The following is a 25704-nucleotide window of genomic DNA, read 5'->3' as shown; positions in this document are numbered from 1 at the left end:
GTGAGTAGCGAAAGTCTTTTTATTTGTCGTCAGTACGCCAAAGACGATAAGTCGTTCTCGTCGTCGACGGCAACGAGCACACGAATGGATATACGTGTTATAAAATAAGGTAGAGTCAAGGGAAGATTTCTGAAGTTCCTCGTCGCGTTCTCCTCGCGTCTCGTCTCTACTGAGCGATCGACGTCGTTCACAAGATATGTCAGTACGCTTGGTCGCGGTGGCGTTTCTCCGGAGACAGACACTTCGATGTCGCAGTCTTTGGGTGGAATCGCCGAGTCCGTCGTGCGAAGATATCGCGCTACGATTAATCCGGAACTCTCGAGCCGGCCGGAAGCGCGCTGTCGGCTCGCCCGCTTCGTCGACGATCCGGTAATGAAATAGTACACTTACGTAAGGTTTACTTAGAGCTACACAGGGATGTACATATATCTAAGGCCGGTTCTCGACCTGGCTCGATTTGCGTTTGCGCTGGTCGCGCGAGCATTACACGGTAATACCTGCCGCGATGCTAGCGGTCGATGTTCGCAATCGGAGCCAGGCAGTCTTCGTGCGTGTTAAGCGCCGAAGAGATGTTACCTCGAGATATTGAATCTATCTAACTATCGGTCTACTTATCTATCTAAGAGTTCTAACAATAGATTGAGGGTGCTCTTCAGCACGTGACTTATTTGATACAAAGTCGTACAAAGATACATTATTGACATTGTAATGAACGTTTTCCTCACACTTTACGCGTTCGAGACTTTCTGTCCTCGATCAGAGCGACCGTTGATATTATCTAGACTTCGCTAGACGTCGCTTCAGCTTAGAACGCCGTACGAACGAAAACAGTCGCGACTCGGGTCGGCTGCTCCACTTGAACATGCTTGAGCAAGAATAAACGACGAGATCTCGAGACTACTACTGCGTCTCGATGCGTCAAACTTTAGAGCGGTACGAGGCCGCTCCTCGTGGTGGGGTTACGAGCCATATAGATGTCCATGTCGTGGTCGGTCCAATTGTTCTCGTCGTAGTTGTTGAGGGTGTGCGTGGAGTCCGCCAGGCTGTACCGGCTGCCGGGTCGCGGTGGGTTCGGCTCCAAGGTACGGTTGCGTGAGCGAGGTCGTTGCCGCCTGGCCGACGAGTGCGGTGGCAGATGATTAGTGGAGAAGTTTGACCGGGACATTCGGTCCGAGGCGGCTGCGAGCGACTGGCGCGATTGTCGCAGTTCTGTGCGACGACAGAAATTAATCATTAGACATTAGCAAACCAAAATGTCGCTTAACGAGTGTAGATTGAATGTATAAGATTAGTTATAATTAAATGGTAAGTAACCGACCTGGTCTCGTGCTGACGAGGTTGGAGGCCAACGCAGCGTTGGCGAAATATCGCGTGGAGTTGTTGGAGAAGCTGTGCTGGGATTGGCCGTCGGCGATCGACCGGGTGGACACTTTACCGCTGTAGTGTCCGGCCTGGGAGCGCACGTCGTCGATGCAAGATGCTCTGGTGATCGACCCTGAAGATACATTGCGTGAGTCGTAAGTGGCGAAACATAAAATATCGGCTGAGAAGAATTTGGAAGTCTGAAAGCATCTGTCTTACCTTGTCGATCTATCGGGAAGATCCTCGGCCGCGGTATGCTCCTGTTGCTATACGCCGACACCTGGTCCCACTCCTTCTGAGCGTTGTAGGCGCTCAACGTGGCCATCGACGACAGAGGCCCGCCGGGACTCGGTGTCGGGCCCACGTTTGAGCAGCAGTTGACGGGCAAACCGGCGATCGGGCCGCCCATCTTCGTCTGGTCGATGCTGTGCAACGTGTGCAGCTTTCGAGCGCGACGTCGGTTCGCTACAACGAAGATGATCACCGCGACGACGATCGTGGCGCAAATCGCCGCGCTCGCGGCGATCGTGATCTTGTCCATGTTCGAGGTCGGCGAGTTCTCCGTTCTGACCTCGCGGCATTGGTTGTACGGTACGTTCGCTGGCGTGATGTTGGTCTCCTCCAGCGAGACCACGCAAACCACGATGCATTCCTGCGATATAGACGAGTAGAAAGAGTTCAGTCATATAGTATAGCTATGTATGATACACGGGGGAGAGAATATTATAGTTTCTTTGCACATAAATTGTTTTCAAGTTCACTGTGTCTTTAGTAAAAATAGACTGTCACCATCTTACTGAAGAACATAATAAGTTTCGGTAAAACAGCGAACTATCAAATAGCACATTTCAGTTGCTAAAATATATAAATAACGCACATGAGATGAAAGGATAGTCAATCACAACAGAATGTCGATCTATCCCTCCATTACAAGATTTTACAACAATTTTTACTATAAAATTCTCTCCGTGTAGCTTTGGAAGTGTTAAGTTCTTCGCGAAAGCGCATCTACCTGCGACGGTACGTTCTTGATCTTGAACTCTCGCTCACTGGCCTCGAGCGGCGGCGCCTGCTTGAAACTATTGTCCCCGAACAATCGGTAGATCACTCTGAATCCCAGAATATTCGTGGCCTCGGTGTCCCAGTATATGATGACGGCGTTGTCTTGCCGAAGCACATCCTTGACCATGATGTCCTTCTCGCTCGATTTCGACTTGTATAAAGGTGATCCTAAGACCAACGGCGGTCTCGGTTGATGCTGTTGCATCTGATCTTGCGGCTGCTTCGGCGGCGATGGGGTGGTCCTCATGATCACGACGTTTCCAGTTCGCGCGGCGGTCGGTCGGCTCGTAGGGATAAAAGTGGAAGGCGGCGTCGGTGGTGGCGTTCTTCTTTCTTCGGTTGAAGACGATACCGTTACCGTGGTCGTGGAGAACGTCGTGCTCGTGATCATCTCGGTCGTGGAAATCGTCGGTCGAATCGTCGGAGGGAAGCTACCGACGTCGCCGACTATGGTATCTGTCGGCTCCCTCGTATCTACGCTCTCCACCGTTCCTATCCCGACGATCTCGAGCGGTCGTTCGCAACTCATATCTGAAAATAATCGCGTTTAAGTTCTACGCTCAAGTTTTGCGATTCTCACTGTTAATTATAGAACACATTTAGATTGTGGAACAGTCTATTGTAATTTTCACACATCAAAGTTAATTTCGAGATTGAGAAAACTACAATTTTTACTTTTTTTACTTTTACAGTTTTTTTTTTTTTTTAAGAAAGGAAGTTTTCGAATTGAGAATGTTAAATCTTCGAGATCAATTAATTTTCTCTGAGAATGGAAAGGACTAAATTTTCTGAATCAGTTACTAAATTTACCATCAGGATCGATGTTGTAGAAGCTTTTGTCCTGCAACCTATGCGGGCTGCCGCAGAATTGCGGCTTTCGTTCGCGGCTAGTGACCTGCAGGTCCCTCGTCTTGATCCATTCGACGATCCAGCGTAGCCTACAGTCGCAAACGAGGAACCGCCCTCCTAGACTCAGGCCGCGCAGGGTACCGTTCAGTCGAGCGAGAGCCTCTTCCGGCACCGTGGACAACGGGTTACCGTCGATTGCCAGCAGAGTGATTGACGGGTTTCCTTGAAAGGCGTTGACCGGTAGTTCGGTGATTAGGTTGAAGCCGATGTCTAGTACCTGTGAAATATTATTTTCATTATACTTTCGTTTAATCGTAACAAATTTGTCGGAAAAATGTGAAAAATTCATAACCTGCCTTATTAAAAAGAAAATTAGATAAATTTACGTTTTAAATTTTTACATTTTCAACGTCGAGTCTCTTAGATCCGTATTAATAACGGTTATTTAACTAGTAATTAATGGCTATTTGAAGCTAAATTTTATACTGCAATTCTAAGCAGGATCGTAAGTCTCGTAACTTGTTGTCGTAAAATTCGTAAGAACTTATGAGCAGATTTACAACTCTATACATATCATATGTCGTACAATTACTTGGAAATATCGAAAATTACATGAAATCGTAGATATTTACGAGTAATTGTACGGCACGTATAGAATTATAGATCTATTCATAAGTTCTTGAACTTTACGAGAGCAATTTTAAAATTAACTTTGCTTTTTTAAGGTCACAGTAGGGATATTCTATAATCCAAATATTTTCACAATTTAATAGTATTAATAGTGGTTACTTAAAGCTCATCTCAAGTGAGATATTCAGATTTGAATTCAAAGTTGGACGAGAGTTTTTTTGTTGAAAATTGCAATTACAAGTATATCATATAATTTAACTGGAAACAGCTTAGATCTAATTCTGAACTGAAATCTCAACATCTTACGTGAGACAAGTTTCAGATAACGAAGGCAGATATTAAGGCTCCTGGCCTCTCGCATTGTCTATCTCTTTTTAATGATGTCGGAAGCGAGAAAAAGCATGCTAAAAATTCTTGCAAAATACATTGAAATAAAAATATATATCCATAAAGTAACACTTTCAATCCATTAAACAAATTTGTAAGATATTCCGTGCACTCTCCTTTTGTTCTAACAATTAATAATTTATTGTAAATTAATCCGAATAGAAATAGGTTAAGAAGATAAATTGAATGTCATGTTAATTTACAAATTATTGATTGTTAGAGCAAAAGAGGAGTGCACGGAATATCTTACAAATTTGTTTAATCGATTGTAAGTGTTATTTTATGGATATATATTTTTATTTCGCAAGAATTTTTAGCATGCATTTTCTCGTTTCTGACGTTATTGAAAAGAGATAGACAATGCGAGGAGCCAGGAGCTTTAATACGAACCTTATATCTTCCGCGATCTTTACCTCAACATCGTACTTACTCTGAGATCGTAGACGCTGTTGATAGCCGCCGTTGGGAAATCCGGAATGAGATTGTTCAACAGGCTCAAAGAGCTCAAAGTGTTTCTGATACCGTAGAATGCGTCTGGGCCGATATTCTGTATGAGATTCCTCTCGAGATTTAGTCCAGTGAGAGAATCGAGACCCTCGAAGGCTTTCGCGCCGGAAGTGCCGGGCAGTTCACGTATACTGTTCTGCGAGAGATCGAGGAAGGCCAGGGTGCTCAGGCCTCTAAGCGCGTCCGGTACCTTCTTCTGCCGCGTGCCCTTGAGATTGAGATTCTTCAGAGTCCTCTCTAAGCCGTAGAACGCCCCGGCGGCGAGAGTGACTTCATTGTCGGAGAGTTTCAGCGTGACCAGCTTGGTGCTGGCGAAGGCGTTTTCGTTCACTTTGGTGATTCTGTTCATCGAGAGATCCAGCACAGTGAGGTTTCTCAGGGTCTTCAGGTTGACGCTGGGGATCTCCGTGAGCTCGTTGTCTTTAAGATTCAAGATCTTCACGTGGTTCTCCTGGCCCTTGAAAGCCTCCGGCTCGACGCTTTTGATGCGGCAGCCGGACAGCTGGATGTTGTTGATTCTGAAGGCAGCGAGCGAGCCGTTCTTCAACACGCCGATCGTGCTGTTGTTGACATAGAAGAGATCGACGGGCGTTTTGGCGGCAAAGCGCCGCATCGCCGACAGCAACTGCTCGTAGTCCACCACGTCGCATTGCACTGAGAGCTCGCGCGCCAGATTGTAGTCGCAGATGCACGAACTCTCAAGGTCCACCACGTGCTGCGCCCAGGGACAGGCGGACGTCGCCGCCATGGCGACGAACGCTCCCGCCAGCAGCAGCAACAGCTCCGTCGAAATCGCATCTGAAAGGATCAGAGAAATCATCAATTTTTTTTGTTTTTCTCTTTGTCGCGCGAGGAGGAAGCGCGTCGCGCAGGCTTAAGATTGATAAATTCGAAAGAATCACCGTTAATCCTCGATACTTTATCTTTTTTTCTCGAGGAACGCGGACGTGACGCTACGATTTTCGCGCATGCGAGTCAGGCTCGGCGAGTTCTCTCTCTCTCTCTCTCTCTCTCTCTCTCTCTCTCTCTCTCTCTCTCTCTCGAGTAACACGGATGTGGAGAAGCCATTCTTAGAGAAAGCGATGATTCCTTTGGGAGCACGTGGGTACACGCGTGATTGCGAAACATGTCGCAATGTCGTCGGCTTGCATTCTCGCAATTATGCGTCGCTTTTCATTATAATGCCTCACGCCTTCGGCGAGGCGTCTTCACCGAGAGCCTTGGAACAAACGATTTCGCAAACGCGAAATGCCATCCGTTGATTTCTGCCGGCGCGTTGTTGTTGCACAAATCACCCCATCTGGTCTCGTATCGAAGAAACGGAGCATGCGATTTTGCGCATGTGTGTGTGTTTTTCGCGTAACGTTCTATTAATCCCGGTGAAAATTCGCTCGGAGTTCGCGTCGGAAGAGATCCACCGTGCGCTTCCGGAATGTGTCGTTCTACAAAATGCACGGCCTCTCTCGCGCCAAATATTTATTTATTCATTGGACGCTCTCGGTCGTGTCGATGCCGAGTCGAATGCCGCCTGAGAAACCGAAACTCTCCCCGAAACAATGAATGCGATTGTCAGATCTCGCAGCGGTCGTGGAAATGATTGCATTTCCTCTCGCGAGTTCGTTAACGCCCACGGACGGCGGAGTCGTTACGGTAACGGCGAGAACGATCCATTTCTCCCCATATACGAGCGAACGAAATCGCCCATTAGACCGTGCGACAACAAACCTGCGGAACCTGCCGAATGCAAAGGCTAATTACAGGGCTGCGAGACAGTCTGCCGAGAAAAAAGCCGAGAAAAAGGAGAAATCACCGCGATACTCTTTCCTTTGCAGTCACACAGCGAAAATTATCTAGATACGGGAAATTAGCTGAGATAAGTGACTAGCAAATGCTGCGACATTGCATATGTTTTGTATTTAATCAATGCCGATGACAGAGACAAAATTTGTACTTAAACTGTTTGTAAAATTTAGCGAGGAAATCTCTCTGTCGCGCACATCCAGATTGAGGCCAGATTAATAATTGGTAACGGAATCTAATGCTGCAATTCTAAACAGAATCGTAAGATTCGCAACTTGCTCTCGTAAAGTTCATAAGAACTTATGAATAGATCTACAATTCTATACGTACCGTATGTCGTACGATTACTCGTAAATATCTACAATTTTATGTGATTTATGATATTTACAAGTGATTGTACGACATGTGATACTCAACGAATTGTAAATCTACTCATAAGTCTTACGAATTTTACGAGAACAAGTTACGAGACTTACGATTCTCTTAGAATTGGAGTATAAGTTTGCCTGCAGATTTTGCTAGATTGCTATTACCGTAAATTCTACGTACCGCGGACATTTTCTAGCAGATACAAAAAATTTTATCTGTGACATTTAGAACTCCATCTGAACCAGCATAACGTCATTCTTTTAATGTCCGTAATCCTGTCGAGGGACATTTAACACTCAAACGCGCCGGTTCCGTTCACTATCCGCGCGATCTCGACAACTTTTGCGCCAACTTCGCGGCGAATTTTACAACCTGGCGGAAACGATCGGAGAAAAATCTCTCTCAGCCGCGACGCGTAAGTCACACCAATAACGTGAAACTTATCATTACGCTTTCAGGGCTGTAATTACATGCTCGAAAGCTCCTTGGCGCAAGCCAAGCTGCAGAATCGAAGCAAGAATTGCGTGCCGTAATTCGATCGAATTCGATCGTTACGTTAGATTTCAATCCAAAAATTTTGCCGCGTAATCGGACTTTCACGGGAGAAACCGAGCGGTGATCTTAATGATAGTTAGACGTAATCACTACGTAATAGTAAACCGGCGGAAATGATCTACAACACGAGAGGAGACTTAAAGAAAAGTTAGCGACACGTCGCGAACGTTCAGAGTAGCTCGCGACGCGATAATTTATTGAGTTACTTTCTCTATCTTATAAGAATCTCCGCCCCCCTTTGCATTTCTAAAAGTCCTCAAGATTATTACAAGATTATTACATTGAGAATTCCAGCCTTCTCTCTTGCCTCGGGACTACAATCATACGTGAGAACACGGCTTGAATTCGTCACGTAGTTTCCCCCGGCATGACGCAACGATCATTTCGGTGACTAAACTTGTGGGCGGATAGACGATGAATTTTAATGGAAACAACAGTGACACACCAGCCGGAATAAGTTGCGCGATATACTCGTATAAATCCGCAAGAATCCACGCACCGTAAGGTGCGTGGCTATCGATAGCGAGATCAGGCCGAGGACACGTATCGCGCGTAACACTCCGGCCGTTGACTCGTAACGGGTTCGGACTATGGGCTCGAGCTCGTTCAACGAGGCGTTCTCCAGGCTGGTCACGCCGGCTTTTCTTGCACGCTACGATTTTCCACGGCTATCGCGTCTCATAACCGTCGCCAGTTGGCCCAATAACCTCCCGATAGCGCCGTCTCTCAACCTCATTCAAATTCTGCTCTCTTAATTATTTCATGCGCCTATTCTGAGTGAAGTAGAGCTCAACCCTTTAACGACGAAATAATGTGCCGAAGGAAGTTGAATAAGAATTCAGTTTGCTCGAAATATGAAGAATCATGTTACGTTTTCTGTTTAGTTTACGAAGGAACTCGCAATATTCTCGAGCCGTTGGATAATCCTTTGCCGCGGAAAATCGATGAAAAATTCATTTCCCTACGCACAGCGCGCAGTTCTCAGCGGGTCGACGCACTTTGCATCAATACTAGTTCATTATTTCATACCTGCTCTCAATGAAGCAGAGCTTAACCCTTCAACGACGAAGTAAAAGGACGAAACAAGTCGAATATATAAAGATTCAGTTTAGTTGAAACGTATCAACAATCGCGTTACATTTTCTGTAGTTTACGACGAGACTCGCAACGTCCTCGAGCCGTTGGATAATCCTTTGCCGCGGAAAATCGATGAAAAATTCATTTCCCTACGCACAGCGCGCAGTTCTCAGCGGGTCGACGCACTTTGCATCAATACTAGTTCATTATTTCATACCTGCTCTCAATGAAGCAGAGCTTAACCCTTCAACGACGAAGTAAAAGGACGAAACAAGTCGAATATATAAAGATTCAGTTTAGTTGAAACGTATCAACAATCGCGTTACATTTTCTGTAGTTTACGACGAGACTCGCAACGTCCTCGAGCCGTTGGATAATCCTTTGCCGCGGAAAATCGATGAAAAATTCATTTCCCTACGCACAGCGCGCAGTTCTCAGCGGGTCGACGCACTTTGCATCAATACTAGTTCATTATTTCATACCTGCTCTCAATGAAGCAGAGCTTAACCCTTCAACGACGAAGTAAAAGGACGAAACAAGTCGAATATATAAAGATTCAGTTTAGTTGAAACGTATCAACAATCGCGTTACATTTTCTGTAGTTTACGACGAGACTCGCAACGTCCTCGAGCCGTTGGATAATCCTTTGCCGCGGAAAATCGATGAAAAATTCATTTCCCTACGCACAGCGCGCGGTTCTCAGCGGGTCGACGCACTATGGAGCACGCATCGTGCGCGTATACGCCGCGGTAATAATAACCGTTCGGCAATTATACGTCGCGCCGCATTTCCGTTCTAGCATCTCGGGACATCGCGACCGGAATTTCGAGAGCCTTTTTCCCCAGTCTCGCACGACATCCGGCGTAGCCCGCGTTACGTTACGAGCTGCAGCTACTCGTGCATCCCGCACGAATTCCCGCGAGTGCATGTCGTGCATCACGCTCAGCGTGTGATTACAGCGGTGCATCGGTAACTGCAGCCTCGCGCGCTCGCGGACAAGAACGCGGGCAGGTAGCAGTAAAGTAGGTTGACTCTTTAATGCGAGACTATTATTTCATTCTCGGGCGGAGGAAACAATGTCGCGTGCACGTGACATCGATCGTTGATCCGCGCTCGAAAAGAGGAAACCTGAAAATTACTTCCCCCCCATTGGATTGACCGATCGCACTCAGAGAAAAAGACGTTATCGCGCGCAATCGCGCATCAATTTTCTTTAATTGATAACTAACAATATGCGTGGTCATTTGTGAAATGACGACAGATTACCTCTCTGCTCAGTTTGACTTAAGCACATTACGACAGACATCGCCATCATTCACCGACCTGCTTTAACTAATAACTCAAAATTTTATGCAGTCGTTTGCGAAATGGCAGAGATATCTTGTATTCAATTTAATGAGCTCAACTTGCGCACAACGGGTGTGTCACAATAATTGTCAGATATCTTGCATACAAAACTCATATAACTGTCAGCTGTGTAGAGTTGCTATTATCATGTTTTTCCTCGAGTGCGACAGGAGGCGACGTTTCCGAAAGGATCAGAAGCGGCTCACTTCGGGAAAACAATGTCGCATCGAGAAAGTCCGCGTATGTGTCAAGGCCGATTGCATTGCAAAAGGCGATCGTGAGTGTCGCTCGCCGGAATGTCTGAGAAAGATCAAGCGAACGTCCATGTAATAAAAACGAGAAAGAGAAATTCCATTTTGTAATAATCTCACATAAATAAAATGTTTACAAAGATGACTGCTCCGCGAGATCTCGATTGTTGCCGCTTATGCGGCCTCCATAACGAGAACATTTGCTTCGAGGAACTGTTTAACGCCCACGGTTTTAATTACACAGTCGCTTGTGCCGATTTCGCGTGCAATTAGCGAATAGGTCTCGTCGGAAATCGTCTTCCGAGATATGCGCTCGCATAGCTCGCGCGCGCGCTATTACAACCATAAGGCGTAAAATCTGGGAAAACGGCTCACCTTTCACATTTTTCGCGCCGGCTCGCCGCGATCGCTCGCGATCGCGATATCTCGCGATCGACTTCCGGATTAAAAAGGGTTCGTGACAACGGGGAGTCGCCTACATGCAACTTCTAAGCGCGCGCAACCCGGCGCTCTCTCGAGGCCGACGAAAGGAACATTGCGGACCTTTCACTCACGATCTGATTGTTTCCGCGCAAATATGTAAACCTGCTCTTTCCCGATAAGCGGATATGGCGCCTTCGGCGCACTCTTTTTCCACCATCTCCGCCGAGGAAAAAGTTCCGGCGAGGCTGGGAAAATATTGCCGCGAGATCGAGTTAAGGGATGCCGACATAATGCAGTTTCCTCGTTCGCACTGTTTTTTTATTTAGTTGCATGGAATTGCAAATGCTTTTGCAGGGTGAAAGTACCAATGCCAATTTCCAATGTACGGAAAGGCATCTTCTTTCGAAAACACAACAAATTTTGTAAATGGAAAATATTATTTTATTTTTCATGTAATGTTTGGTGCCTTTGTTTGCATTGACATTTGTACTTTTACTGAACATTCGCAATTATCAATACAACCAAACAGAAAAACAGTGCAAACTACGAAACTACATTTATATACATTTACATTACATACATTTTATTTACCTCACACATTTCGTTACCTCACACACGCAAAAAAAATTTCAGTTGGTGTAACCAAATAGGAACCAACTGAAAATTAGGTGATCAGAAGCGATATCTCTGTTATGAAAACTAATATTTCTGTTGTCACAACCAAAAATAGCCGTCTGAACATTCAACGATATCAGAACTCGATTAAGGCAACTGAGAACAATTGACTATACAGAAGCTTCATAAAGGAATTTTTCTGTTCCTACAGCCGAGCTTTCGTCTGATCCCTGAGCAACCGAAAATTCGGTTGCACCAACAGAATTGTTTTTTCCATGCACCTGCGCGATTCGATCGAGGTTTCCAAGGACTCGCGAGGTTTTTCATGTCGCGCGATACTCGATATCCGGTAGCATCTCGCGCTCATGGGGAATTTCTAGAGCGCAGTGGGCGATTTGGGTCTCCGAGAATGCGCGGGTGCGAGTAATGAATTAATTAAACTGGCCGCGTCGTTACGGCGCTGGATCTCGGAACACTTGTTAATGGGAGCACACGGCCAGTTAGCGTTAGCGCGTCTTATTATCGTTAACTGTAGCGCGCGAGGCTCGTTACCGATTCTATCGTGAGCGATTCGCGCGAAAGAAGCTACCGCGAGAGTCCTGACGTCTAGCCGCGGACGGAATCGCGGACAATCGATTCCGACAATCGCGCTTCCGCCTGAGCATACAATTAATTCCATTGCCGCGAGTGGAGCTTTCCAAGTGATCGGCGCGTGTTTCCAATTTACTTCGCTCGAACGATCTCGTCGGAAGAGCCGTCACTTTCCGATCGGTTCGTCAAATGAGGGGAATTTTCGGATTTCTTCTCTTTCTGATCGTCGATAGATGATTTCACACACACACACACACACACACACACACAGAAAATTCTACTACTAAGAAAGCGATTTTTTATTCATATACTTTCCCTCTTTTAAATAATTGTTATCTAGAATATGTTTTTGACAATAGCCTGAAGCTCATATATTAATAATTATTATTTGAAGCTCGACCCAAGTATTCAAATTTGAATTTAGAGTTAGAGGAGAATTTTTCAGTTGAATTGTGTGATACAGATATAGACAGTGCAATTGGCTGAAGTCCTAAACTTCCTAGGATTCAGAATGTCTTTTGAATAACTTTGATGCTGACGATGAACTCGAATGTATAAACTTCCGAAATAACACTCACTTGAATGTAGCATGATTTTTTGTGTTCAATCTGCATTGAAAAAGTTGTTCGGTTTTTCAAGACTTTGAAATGCATCCGTCTTGTTCAATAAGAAAATTCTTGACCGACAAATTCTTCTGTTGGACAAGACGGATGCGTCACAAAAGTCGGAGAACCTTTCTGACGCCAATTGTACATATTTGAGTACAAGAGCGCGTCTTGCTCGTTGCCAATGGTCCAGGGATAATTCCGACTCACACAGGAGTCTAATTGCGTGGCCAAGTCGCCGAGACAATTAACTCGTAGCGGGCGCAATTAGTGCCTGCTATGCGGCGGCGATTGGTGATCGGCGCACGCGGACGTTATCAGGGTATGACCGGACGTACGATCGTCTGCTTGGACTTCCTAGCGTCAGTGACCTTGTTCGCCAATAACGACAAATGAATGCGAAGAAGCGAACGGGTGATTCGTCGACACTTTAACGGGACGATTTTCCCAAAATGGAGATGCTTCCTCTTCGCGCGGCGATCACGATTAGTCATTGAGGCGAGAGCTCTCGCTTGGTTGGTCCCTGAAGTACCCGCCGACCATCGTCGGTCGTATCGCACCACGACGTTACAACATCCTACGAGTAAGACGAACTGGTTGGATAACCTTTCGCCGAGGAATGCGACCGATCGTCCGGAGAAATCGCCGTCGCCGGCGGTGCGCGACGTTCTCGGCCGGGCGCGGATCGGCAAGGGCGATTGGCGTCCTCGGTCAGAAAAGCTCGGAAGCTGATCAGAGGGGAAGAGAGAGCAGAGTAGAGCAAAACAAAGCAGAGCAGAGCAGAACAGAGTTCATTAAAAACGCAGGGTTCAGTAACCGCCAGAGTTTAATAAAGCATTGAATAAAGAATATCAAGAAGGAGCATGTTGCGATATATCGTGGGTAATCGATTGTGTTGCATTGGTTCAGTATGATGACGTGAACTACGTCATAAGTGGCGTTACCGGAAACACAGTCTGGTGGTATACTTTAAATATCTTGGAAGTATATAGCGAAGGAATATTAATTTTAAAAGAATAACAGAAAAATTGTATTTATATTTTGCTAATATTGGTGAGGGAAATAAAATTAGTCACTTGTAATAATGTTCTCTTCAGTACCCGTTTACGCATCTTTGTCTATTCGATTAATTGACAATTTTACATCATAACATTTACTTCGATTCCATGATATCGATAGTCGCATTTGGTTCACTTTCACTACGTCACATCCTTCGCACTTCTAACAAAGGATTTTCTCTTTATGCTCCTTCCTGATATTCTTTATTCTATGGTTTACAGTGTGCAAAGAATCAAGAGCGCAAATAGGAGAGAGAGGCACAGAGAGAGGCTCTCGAAGCGGAGTCTCGCGAGCCTCTCTCTGTGCCTCTCGACTCTACGTTGTTGTCTTCTGCATTTCAACACGCGAGCAATTGATCCAGGCGTCTCTCATAACACGGCATGACCGATCCCCCGCGCTTTTGCGATTTTAACCGCGGCATTTCCGGCGACTCGCGTGGTGCACATAGACGCGTGCAGCGACCAGGCGCACGTGCACGTGCACGGGTGCACCTATACTCGCCGTGGAATCCAATCCTTTCACTTTCGTTCTCTTTCGGCTCTCCCTGTCTCTCTCTTTCTTTCTCTCTCCCTTTCTCCCACCGCCTCTTTTCCTTCTCTGCCTGTCCCTCTTCCCTTGGGTTTGTTTCTGGTCCTTCCTCGCCCCCCTTCTCGCCCGCACGACCGGGATACATTATTGACCGAGATTTATTCGCGGGATACGGCGGATTAGAATGCCGCGGCATAGTTAATGACTGGTCAACGCTCGTGTCAATGTTTAGACCGCGACCGGTTCCCACGTTAAAACGCTGCGTTTTTCGCCGCAACGGCTAATGCATACGGCGCTTTCTCCGCGATACGATTCGTATCTTCTGAGCGGGACGGCGAACCAATTTCGACCGACGAGGCTCGCATAATGGCAAAAATTAGCGGTCACGTTATGCGATCGTGTGCCTGCATTAATATATCCCGCTCTGCTGCAATCAGTGCCGTTCCGACGTACATGCTCTTTTAATTACTTCGTAATTTTCTAATTATAAGTTGTATTTCTCCGCGGAGGAGGGAGGAGAGCGTGTAAGCGAAATCGCCGGCAGGAGCCGCGGTTCATCTAGCTGTGGAAGGCGTTATCGGCGGAATCGCGTCGAATTAAGCAAATACGGAGAAAGTGCGCCTACTTTGCATCTGCTCTAATTTAGATTGCCGCAATCGCCGTTAAATACGATGCCGTTTCTCCCTCCAACCCTCCCTCCCTCTCTCTTCTCACCCGCGTGTACCTCGAGTGTACGGGTGCAGAAAGCGTGGCTTTTTCCCCGTCTGAAAACGAAAGCGTCGATAAGACTTATCGCTGTTATTAAACGTCACCGTGTCGGTCTTCACACGTTGGCGTAGGTCGAACACTGCGATTTCCAATGCGAATTCACGCGTACCCCGTCCCTCGACATTTGCGAGCAACGACGCATCCTCGGCCGACGCAGAGATTCCGCGGGGAGTCCCGATGATGACACTTCGCGCCTGTCGGCCGCGCCTCTTTCCTTCTCCTTTTTCATCTTTTTTTTCTCTGGCCATTTGTACCGTTTCATCGAGCGGCGCGCACTTTACCTCGGAGATTATTATTGTACTCGGCCGTTCTCGCCTAAGGCTGCAACTCGACGTTGACGTCGACGAGGCACTCGACACACGTAGACACGTGTCGACAGTCGATTAATTGCCGCCCACGGCACGCCAATTCAGCACGCAAGATTGCTCTCAGAGACAGTCCAGGTGCCAATACCGGTGCCCGGACTGCCAATACCCGGACTGTCGTCCAAGACGCAATCTTCTCGCGTTCGTCCTCGGTCTTCCTCGGTTTTTTACGCGAATCTCCGCGGCGTGCATTCTGCCGCGGCTTCACGACCCGCCGAACTTTCCATATGCCTGTAACGGTTCGCGCTACCAGTCGGCACAGTATGCCAACCGACTATCTAAGTACTGTTACCTGCTCCATCTCGCAGGACGCACATGTACGTAGCCAACGGACCGACGAGCGACGCGAAATTCCCTCGAGCGGATCGCCGCGCGTAGTTTCTCGCCGGTGACACATCACCGATCAGTCGGACAAATAACCCGTTGTTGTCTCTGAATCATCTGCATCTGCGTTGCACCAGAATTTGAGCTGATACTTTCAAGGGCGAGGCCTGAGAAGTATCGACAGTCGCATTCCAGAGCGAACGACGCGCACTCGCGAAGAATGCGGTTATTATTATGGTTCACTCGAGCCTATATGTATATTTCCGTGATTTTTAACGAGTCCCGAGAGACCGGCAATTTCCCCTTCGGGCCGGCTCTCGTAAAACTCTGAGCTTGTCTCGCAAATATACAAAGAGAGAGAGAGAGAGAGAGAGAGAGAGAGAGAGAGAGAGAGAGAGAGATGATGGAACTCTCCTGGAGCAAGTTCCTTCGTTTATCCGTCGAACACCTCAATTACACGCGCCGCGCGATCGCCATGCGCGCGCGGCGAAAGTTCATGATTTTTATGAGAACGCATGCGCGGAGAGGTGGGCAATTGAAAAATTACCCGCGCTCCAGTTTCTGCTTCTGTAAATCCGCGGTATTCTCAGGCGTGGTGCAATTCGCGACGCGACGATTAAGCCATCTCACCGACGATCCGACGACACGAATTCCTCCGGTGCGATTTAACGGCCGGGTTCGTTGCATTTTCGCCCATGCGTCTCGTTACACGTGGAGACGCCCGGGTCGTGGCCGCCTTCGTCGGGGCGATCAACCGAGCGCCTCGTAAAAAAAACGAGCGGCTCGAAATCGACCATGGCGATTAACGTTTCACGGCCTCCGGCTAGGAAGAGGCAGGTCGTCGCGATGTGTTTCTTTTCGCCGAACATTGTTCCTTGTGCGAAGTCCAGTCGATCCTCAATGTCTTGGCTAGTATTTAACATTTGAGAGAACCTGTTCCAGAAGAGGCGGTGATAAAATTGCGAAAAGTGCAATTTAATAAAAAAAAAAATCGAATCTCATTCTCAGTAGAATCCTCTTACGTACGATCTCAAGAGAATTCTTCTGAAACCAAATTCCAAACACAATATTCCTTTTCATCGAGAGATTCGAACGAATTCTGAGCACGTTATTCCTCTTCGTCAGAAGAGGAATACTCTTTCGGTGAAAGTTTTTGCAGGGTTAAAAGAAAACAACACCTCGCAAGTAAAATTCTTTATGTTGGACGTTGGAATATTTTCCATGTGGTTTCAGAAGAAGAATCTTCTCGAGGCCATGACATGAGCGGATTGACACTAAGGATGAAATTATATATATCTTTTCTGGCTGTCATGTCCGATCACAAGGATCATTCTGGGATTAAGACGCGGACGGTTTGCTCCGACGATTCGGAGGAGCCTGGAGTAAGAGTAACGGTCGTGTCGTCGCGATAAATTAGGCTTCATTAGCGAGCGAGAGATTCGCGCGCGCATTACGCGGTTCCGGGCAAATGACACAGCGGGACGCGCATCGCGGCGGTTCGTTCCGCTCGGCGGGGTATATCGCTTCGACTTAATCCGTCGATCGTACTCCGGCGATCGCCGATCGTTACGGCCGGCCGCGCTCGATCGACGCTCGTTTTCACTCGAGAATGTCCCGATCCTAATGCTCCCTTTTCGTCGCGATAATCTCCGATCGCCTTTTCTTACCGCGCGATCGTTCGCGATCATCCGAGTGAGGACGATCGGCGGTGCTTTCTCGTCGTCGCCTTCGTGCTCCGCCGAGTCGCGAAATATTTTCCCGCCGAGGTAAGCGGTCGGTTCCTCCGATCGACAAATTGGCACACGACGACCGGGGAAAGCTCGCGATCCGTACACGTAAAGAGCCACACCGAGAGAAATTATCTCGGAAAACTAACAGATACTTCCGCTCAATTTTCATTTCCACACAAAATAGAAAGATAAAGAAGAAAAATAATTTTGCTCCTTTAGCAAAATCGTCGTTGCTACTGCATATTCGTAGTGATATCAAAAAAATTTTGTTGACGTAACTAATTTTACAAATTATTCATTATCAGAGCAGAAGTAGTTTTGTTGTCAGGATAGAAAAAATTTGTTGAGTATATTTGTCCTAAGAATCACGTTAATTTGCTATTGATGCAAAATAATGTATCCTTAGCAAATTTATTTGCTATCGGAGCAAAACTGCAACTGCTTATAATAAATCCATCGTGATTCTTATAGCAAAATAATTTGTAGATTCAGCAAATTATATCCAGCAAATAATGATTAGTATTTTTAGCAAATCTTTTTGTTATCCATATAATAACGAAAAGATTTTGCTAGACCAGCAGAAAATTTGCTGGGTCAGCAAATTATTTTTTTCCGTGCAATTAGACGTCCACCGAACTCCGACGAGAAATATCGGTTCTGAGTTGTTTGATCGGTCAATCTGAAGAAATTACATTGAATATCCTGATCGGATGTAAAAATTGCTCAGAATTTGGTCGGAAATGCCGGTTGGCCAATTTTTTATTGGGTAGTTTCTCCCGTCGTAGACAAACATGCGGTGTGTAGGAACGTGTTATTTTGTTACGAAAATGTACGAGCAACTGGACAAAGTGGCAAGAGAACGTGACGACGCGGCGATCACGTTCAAGCAGAACGCGAACGCCACTCTCGATTCCTCATTTCTACGTCGTATTGTACATGTGCTTTCGCAAGCTGCGAGATGCCCCGCGGGTCCCCAACAGGATGACGTTCGCTTTGCGTTTCTTAAGAGCAACTCTGCTTAATTGCACAATGCCGAACGACGGCGGCTACACACGCGACTTCGACAAGCAAGAACAGCGGACACGTGAATGGAGCTCGCTGATGAGATCACCGACTCTCTCTCTTTCTCTCTCTCTCTCTCTCTCTCTCTCTCTCTCTCTCTCTCTCTCTCTCTCTCCTGCGTCCCTTTGGAACGTCGTCGTCGAGAACACAGTCTCCCAGGGATTTCAACACAATTACGTCGCCGAGAGGCGATGTATCGCGACAGCACTTGACCCGCGCGCGAACCTCAAGCGAAACCGTTACGCTCTGGCAGAAGTTGGCGAACCTTGGTTCCTGATTGATCGACCAGACATCGGCGAATAGGAACTCAGCCCGGCTCGACGCAGCATCGTCGGCATGAATGAATATTAATAGCGACGCAGACCGCTGCGAGTTAATTTACAACTGGCCCGCGCGACTCGCTTCCCTACTGGCACAAATCGCGCGCGGGAATTCACGAAGTAGAAACGAACGTGTCTTTCGCACGCATTGTCAGTTTTGCGAAGAGGTACTCGCCCGCCGAATTGCGTTACGCGGCGACGACGACGACGACGAGGATGACAGCGCTTTACTTTATATCGCAGGCCGTGAGAACGGTCGCACAATAGGGACCAGAAGCCGGCTGACACAATAACGAGAAAACAAAAGCTAGCCCGCCGCACACCTAATTGCCACCTTCAAAAACTCCGTCGTACTGAGAAAAAAAAATGTTTGGTATTTGTAACTATGACCACATGGAGAAATAATTGTCTCAAATTATAGTCAAGAAAACTATTTTTCTAGTTAAATTCTACTGTAATGTTAGTGATACACGGAAAACAGAAGATTTCACCGCCGCGGCTAATCGTGATTGAAAATATATTTGTTGCTACGACTAAAAATTTGCCGCTGTAATGCAAATTTTTGTTGTTACTATATTGATGTTATAATTAAACATACGCCTACTGGCAGATGTGATTTCAGGAACCCATATATTATCGCGAGGTTTAGCTATCATGGACAGATTCTTGCTGCCGCAGTTTTTTCTTCCGTTTTCATCTATAAACTTGCATGTTATTACTGTCATTTTCGTGTTGGAACAACCAAAAAATATGGTTGAGACCAGAAGTAACTATAATTTTAGATAGATCAGCCATTTCGTTCTCTCAGTGAGCAGTAGTCGAGCAGCCGGGTGTGTTCCCTCCGTAGAACCGGATCGTGTTAGCCCAGCATTGAAGTCTCCGGCGCGCGCCGCGTCGTGATGTTCCTTCAGTCGCGGCTAATTTCTGCAGTCGCGCGGTGAAAGTGATCTTTTCTTTATTTTTAATATCGTCTTTCTATGTTCAATAATATTGCCATTCCTTATCGAATTCCTTCTCTTATTCGAAAGTTATTGACTGAAATTCTATATAAATCGTAGCGAAAATAAGATAATCCGAAACCGTGGCAAGTAATTCGAAGTTTATCGCGCCGTGATTTCCCGTCCAGCCTCGAGTAGCGTATACTAGGAAGAAGTTGCAGCAGCAGACAAGAATATCGGAGGCTGTTGTAGACCGATCGATTGATTCATGACCGGAAACGGGCGGTGGCGAGGCGCCTCGGCGGAAGTTAAGAAGCGCTTGCGGAAATGAGAGCCGCGACGTTCCGCGCCTAACTCAGTTTCTCTCGGCCTCTGGGATGTGGGTTAGGTCGTTCTAGGTGACACTCTTCCTCGAGGGCTTCCTCTCTGAGACAATCTCGGCACGGGTAGTCCGTGAGATTCGCCGGGGTGACACTCTTTCTGACATTTTGTCGCCCGTCCGGCCATATTTTTCCGTCGAGTTCTCAGAGGTCCAACTCCTCTTTCTCGTAGCGTTTGGCCTGCTGATTCTCCTATTCATCCATATTCTCCTTCCTCTTCTCCTCCATCATTTCATCTTCTCATCCATATTCTTCTGTCGCTGAATTCAATTGGACTCTTTCCTCGTCGTCTCTGGACTTTCGATATTATGCGTGTATGCAGATGAAGGAGCTTCGAGAGGCGAAATCGTGCGGCAAGTGATTCGCACTCAGGCGAGACGACTCGCAATTTCTGACAGAGATAGAGTCAGTCCTGCGTTGTGCTCACGTCCGTTGATCTGACTGTCGTTCATGGTGCGAAAGAGAAATCCCTACGAAGGCTTTGCGCTGAACAATTCGGCTCGCCGCGGTTTCTTTGCGCGAAGTATGCGAGAAACGCGACCGCAGTGCGGCGCGCACTGGTGCACGTGCCTTTCTAAAATGCAAACCCGATTGCAAGTTTCAGGCTCGCGGCTGTTCGTAAGGTTTCCTCGCGGACAAGGCTCGTGAAGAGACTGCGATTGCTTACTCTCGCCACGCAATTGCAAGGCGCAGCGCAAACGAAACCTGCTCGCGCTCGTTCGGACTGCACGCGGCGCCTCGGCATTGAAGGTTCCTTCGAATTGCCCCAAGTAGAAAGAGCGGCTCTTCTTAACCAGTAACTGGCCAGGAATCCTGATTGCTAGCTGGTTTCCAGCCAATTTAGACGATGTTTGCTTCGCCAGTAATTGGACAAAATTAGTCAGTTTCTAAATAAATAATTTTTTTGCACAAGATTCTGTCCGATGTTTTCATCGTTCGATTTTACATTTTAAAATATTACAAAATTAATAAATAAAAAGTCTCTAAGATATACAATCAAAATTACAATTACGAAAGGGCTTATAGGTGGAAGAAAGATAAATAAAGAGCTAGGTGTAATAAACTTGTGCACTTCTTTCTTGCACCTAGCTCTCACAGGCCCTTTCGTAATTGTAATTTTGATGGTTTAAAATATTATATTTTATTGTTCAATGTAAAAGTGAAACTTGTATTTCAGAAGATAGGAGATCTTTTCACATTAAAATTCATTCATTATTGAGATGGTTGCAAAAACTGGCCAGTTTCTGGTTAGTAAGCAGTTTTTCCTGAATATTTTTCTACTCAGGATAAATTTCTCGATCGGTACTCGAAGGTGATCTCTGCTCAGCGAAAACGTCAAAGAAAATCTTTATAATCGATCAAGCGTCGAGTAGGTTGCTCGAGTGTTAATTAATGCACTTGGCCCGCGTTAACTTTAATCGTCGCCGGTACGACCAGAAAAATTATCGGGCTGTCACGATCTGACGGGAGAGCAAAGAGTCACACTCAGATGTACACGTTAACCGTGTAAACGGTAACCTCAAACAATGGCGCTCATTAATTGCAATTGGCGTAAAGGAGCCGCGGCTCGTTAAAGAGCGACAACGCGCAGTTGACATCTGTTCCCGCAACAATGACGACTGTTTCCTCCCCACGATTTGCGGTTTAAGAACAGAACACTGTACATGATTGTCCCATGCGCGCTCACACACGCGCAAAAAACTCGCTCGAATTTGCCAGGACTTAACGTCGACCTTTGCGCGATGAAATCAAAGTGTATAATTTTGCGAGAGTTCCTTTAACCACTCAAGCTTGAAATCGCTCGATACGACTTCCTGTGATTGTGTTTGTATCAGGTTAGTTTTGTCGTTTTTCTATTGAGTTGTCATAGAAAGTTTGGATTAAAAGAAGAATAGGAAGTTCTCTCGTTCACTCAAAAAAGATATAATCTCATCTTTTGCGAAATCTTCTTATATATGGCTTCAAGAGGGTTCTTCCAAAACCAAAAGGAAAATATTCTGAATACAATACTATTTGTCTTCATTAGAAGATTCCATATTCTTCTTACTTTTAACTCCAACTTTTCGGTAAAAGTTTCCGTTTAGAGTATGAAATTACAGAAAATAACACTTTGCAATTAAAGCCCTTTTTTGGAATGTTAGAATTTTTCCTTTCGTTTTAGAGTTATCCTCTCAAGGTCATATAAGAAGATTCCGCGAAGGGTGAGATTATGTATTTTTGGGTGTTAGATGTCTGGAATAAAATATCGAATAGACGTCGATCGTTTTATTCGTAAAAATCGTTAAAAAACTTAAATCGTTAAAAAAAATTAGTTTTCTATTTTGTCCGACAAACATGACAAACCGTTTGCACCTAATGCTTCGCATCCTGATGCGCCTCGACTCAGACGAGTTGATCCGGAGATCTGCCGCGATTTGTCGGAAGTGTGAGTAATGGGTGGGACGCAGGAATCAAGGCAGGAGAGCACCATGGTCGGATGGTCACGGCTCGCGGACAAACGGACCATCGTCGGCCGGCTCGCGGGTATATCTCGGAGAATTTCTCAGTAATGCGTTTTGCCGGACAGAACGGCATTACCATATGCACCGATTTTTTCTCATTGGACTGACCGTGACGCGTTTAACGTTACGTTCGCGTGCAATCTCCGAATCCCAACCCAAAATCCTCACTGCGTCGAACCACGCGCGAAAATCCCAGCGTCTTCGGAAACTCGTCGCCATGGTACGTGTCATAAAAGCGTAAAAAGAATAATAAATAATAGTAATATAAATATATGAAAGAAACAGGAATAGATTATGTGCGCGATGTTTGCGTGACATCGTAAAGCCTTGCGGAACGACCAACACGATGGAATAGATCGTTTAACTCCAGACTAGTCGCCTTTCTGACGGGTACACTTTAGAGAAATTATCCCCTCTACTACGTTAAAATTGCCATATTATGCGAATTTTCGATGACATACTTAACATTTTTTTGTTGAGTGTAGTTTTGTTTATTCTTCTCCTCTTTATTAATTGCTCGTTGTTCAAAAACAGAAAAGTTCTGCAAACAAATAATCGAGGAATGCAAAAGAGCGGATATTAATAACCAGCATTGAAACAAAGTATAGTCTGGGGCTAACGATGCAATTCATGCAGGTAGGATGCGCGATGAATCGAGGAAGTGCATTGCTCGATTTTTTCCTCGGCTCTCTATCTTCTCATTTACTCCGTCACTCGCTCGTCCTTTTATCATGCATATGAATTTCGCATATCTTCATGCCGCAACATCGCATTCGTCTGCGCGAATACCGCGCTCATACGTCGCTACTGATCGACCGAGCGGAAATGAACACTCTCCTCGCGATCCTCTCCTCTCCGGATCGTCTCGTCCACTTTATGCAAAGTGGCCTGATAGCGTTTCCGAGCGCCGATAATCTCGTATCGTCCGTCGCACCTGGACGTTAAGGAATTCCGCGCGTTCCCCGCGCTGCTCCGCAAAAACCTCGACGCTCTCTCGACTTGTATAAATCGCGCTGCGACTTTCCGATCGATTGATCGCTTTCCACTGACGAGGAAAAATGAAATCTCTTTTTTCTTCCTCCTCCTCCTCGGCGGAGAGTGTAATGTCCTCGGTAAATGCCTCGAACATTCTCAGAGCGCTCGTCCTCGACTTTGTGCCTCGCAAATGGTATTAAACGCGGGACGTGAAGCGTGGACTTTTCGAGCGTAGCGCCGACACTATTCGGCGTCCCGTCTGGTTACGAGAGGTACACCGGCATGTACAACGTGTACATGGTATCTATAGTGCGATTCAAGGTCGGACGGACGGTGTACGTTGAAGACGATAGCCGTAAGATACGCGCGTAGGTGCATTAACCCTTCGAAGAGTCCGCCGCCACGCGCGACGCGGCTATAGTTTCATGGAAGAGTATAGCTGGTATTCGCGCGAACGCCGAGTCGTACAAACAGACGTTCCTCCGGCTCGGAAGGGAACAAGTCCAAATACTTTGGATTTCAGCGACTTCGGAGTACAGCGGGATAGCACACACAAAAAAGCGTAAGCAGTGAGCAAATTGGCCGAACACAGCCGATGATCTTTCTTCCAAGATAACTCGGTAGTCGGTCAGTTTTCTCACTGCTTACGCGCTTTTCTGTATGTCATGAAATTTATTGTCGTGAAACAAGTGAATCTCGCGGATGAATGCAACTTAATAAATGTAACCGATTTGAAAAGCGACGCGGTGAATTCGCGTGAAACTTCGCTTATGTATTTTTTCGCGAGCGCACGCGTCCGTGGGAGTCGACGAGCGTCTTTTTGAAAAATTATACTTTTGACCGTACGCTCTCCCGCTTCTTCCTCTACAAGAACAGATGGTACAGGTTCACTTGGCCCGGCGCCTCGAGATAATCGTACCAGGTAGTTCACCCGTTACCGCGGGCAAACTAATAATACCGTTAGGCGGACATTTAATGAGCTGAGAAAATTCGGAATACAAATCAGCGGCCGTTCGCCACTTCCTATCTTCCTAATCCTATCTCGCGTGGCTGAATTGTCGGCCTGTCTAAACGACACGTGAAATTTCACGCTTGAAATTTATGGGCGGAAATTGAGATACTCAGTTTTGTGTGTTTCGCAGAGTTGCGAATGTTAAGAGAAAAAAGGATTTTTTAGACGAAAATAGATATATTAGAGAAAAAAGAAATATATATATATACATATAAAGGTTCACTACTCACTCATAGTTGCTTGTGTTGTCCTCTACGAGCGAGCAGCTTGGGCCATGGTGTGCCGAGGCAGGAAGTCCGGCTGCACCTCGCAGGAAATACACCTGGACACGCGAGCGTATTGGCTCTTCAGGTGCACAGCTTGGGTCGGGTCGAGGTTGTTGCGGGAATCCACGGAACGCGGCTCTTCCCTCTACGAATCGATCATCTCATGCGGGAGGGTAACCGAGGGAGCAAGAAGAAACGGGGGGAGAATGATAAGAAGAACAAAACAAAACTCCGGAAATCCGGTCGTCGTCCGTACTTCGGCACGAATCCCGACTCGAGAATCAAGCGCGGCGGACGTGGGACGACTCGCGTCGGCTTCTCTTCACCGTTAGCTCGGCCGCATCGCGGTCTTGAAGTCGACTGCAAGAACCGAGCACGGCCGTCCGTCCTCGGCCCCCTCAAAGAAATCCTGTCTCGTGCCAGCAACGCTCCGTGGTAGGGCAGCCGCGGCGTAGGCCTCGCGGACCGGCTAGGATATTTAAGCGTCTCGACGAGGCGCTCTCGCCAACGAAAAAACCTCGTCGAGGGCGGAGTTGACCCTTGGCAATCTTGCCGCGTCCAGGTCCGGTGCTGGATGTCGTCTTTCTGTCGGTCCGGCGATATTGAAATCGTTCCTCAAGCATTATCCTGTACGTTCCAAGGATATGCTCCGTGGAGTGAACGTCAGCTATGCTCCCCGTATCGCTGAAATACGTTGTTGCCTGCATAGAAAAAAAAAGTTAGCCGCGATAGCAAGAATCCTTAGGTGATTTATTGAAAAAAAAAATTTGGTAATTGTAATTATAATCACATAGAAAAATAATTACTACAAGTTATGGTCAAAGAAACCATTTTTTAAATAAAATTTCGTTATAATGTGAATGATAATAATCTTACATGTATGTTACTGCTACCATTTATGTGTCAGAACAACCAAATACGATTGGGACCGAAATATTTTACTGCGGAATCTGATCGGCACAACCAGATTTATATGTGGGCCAATCATATTATTCTTCCCGTATATATCTATATATATATATATATATATATATATATATATATAT

General features: G+C 46.4%; 2 protein-coding genes across 3 annotated transcripts in view; one reads left to right on the top strand and one right to left on the bottom strand.

Annotated features, from left to right (window-relative positions):
• Positions 1–25704, top strand: part of LOC116853810 (rab3 GTPase-activating protein catalytic subunit) — a 35733-nt gene that overhangs the window by 2233 nt on the left and 7796 nt on the right. The gene's annotated exons all lie outside the window — the stretch shown is intronic.
• LOC116853812 (vasorin) lies at positions 2–25427 on the bottom strand. The gene is made up of 7 exons (XM_032835056.1): positions 24623–25427; positions 4721–5595; positions 3235–3550; positions 2375–2955; positions 1582–2014; positions 1319–1495; positions 2–1209 (listed from the first exon to the last, which is right to left on the bottom strand). Exons 1-7 carry the CDS (start codon positions 24624–24626, stop codon positions 926–928), a joined length of 2670 nt encoding a protein of 889 aa, XP_032690947.1. The 5' UTR covers positions 24627–25427; the 3' UTR covers positions 2–925.

This window comes from Odontomachus brunneus, unplaced genomic scaffold (genome assembly GCF_010583005.1).
Source record: "Odontomachus brunneus isolate Ranch 3 - 2012 unplaced genomic scaffold, Obru_v1 Obru_scaffold_006, whole genome shotgun sequence".
NCBI classification, from domain to species: Eukaryota; Metazoa; Arthropoda; class Insecta; order Hymenoptera; family Formicidae; genus Odontomachus; species Odontomachus brunneus.
Note: the sequence above shows the minus strand (reverse complement) of the source record. Positions and strands in the feature narration are given on the sequence as shown.

Bases quoted from the DNA above. Each gene is read 5' to 3' on its own strand.
- LOC116853812 (XM_032835056.1), bottom strand. The intron at 1,496-1,581 runs GTAAGACAGATG...ATGTATCTTCAG, and splicing joins CTTCCCGATAGATCGACAAG to GGTCGATCACCAGAGCATCT. The intron at 1,210-1,318 runs GTCGGTTACTTA...GTCGTCGCACAG, and splicing joins CCTCGTCAGCACGAGACCAG to AACTGCGACAATCGCGCCAG.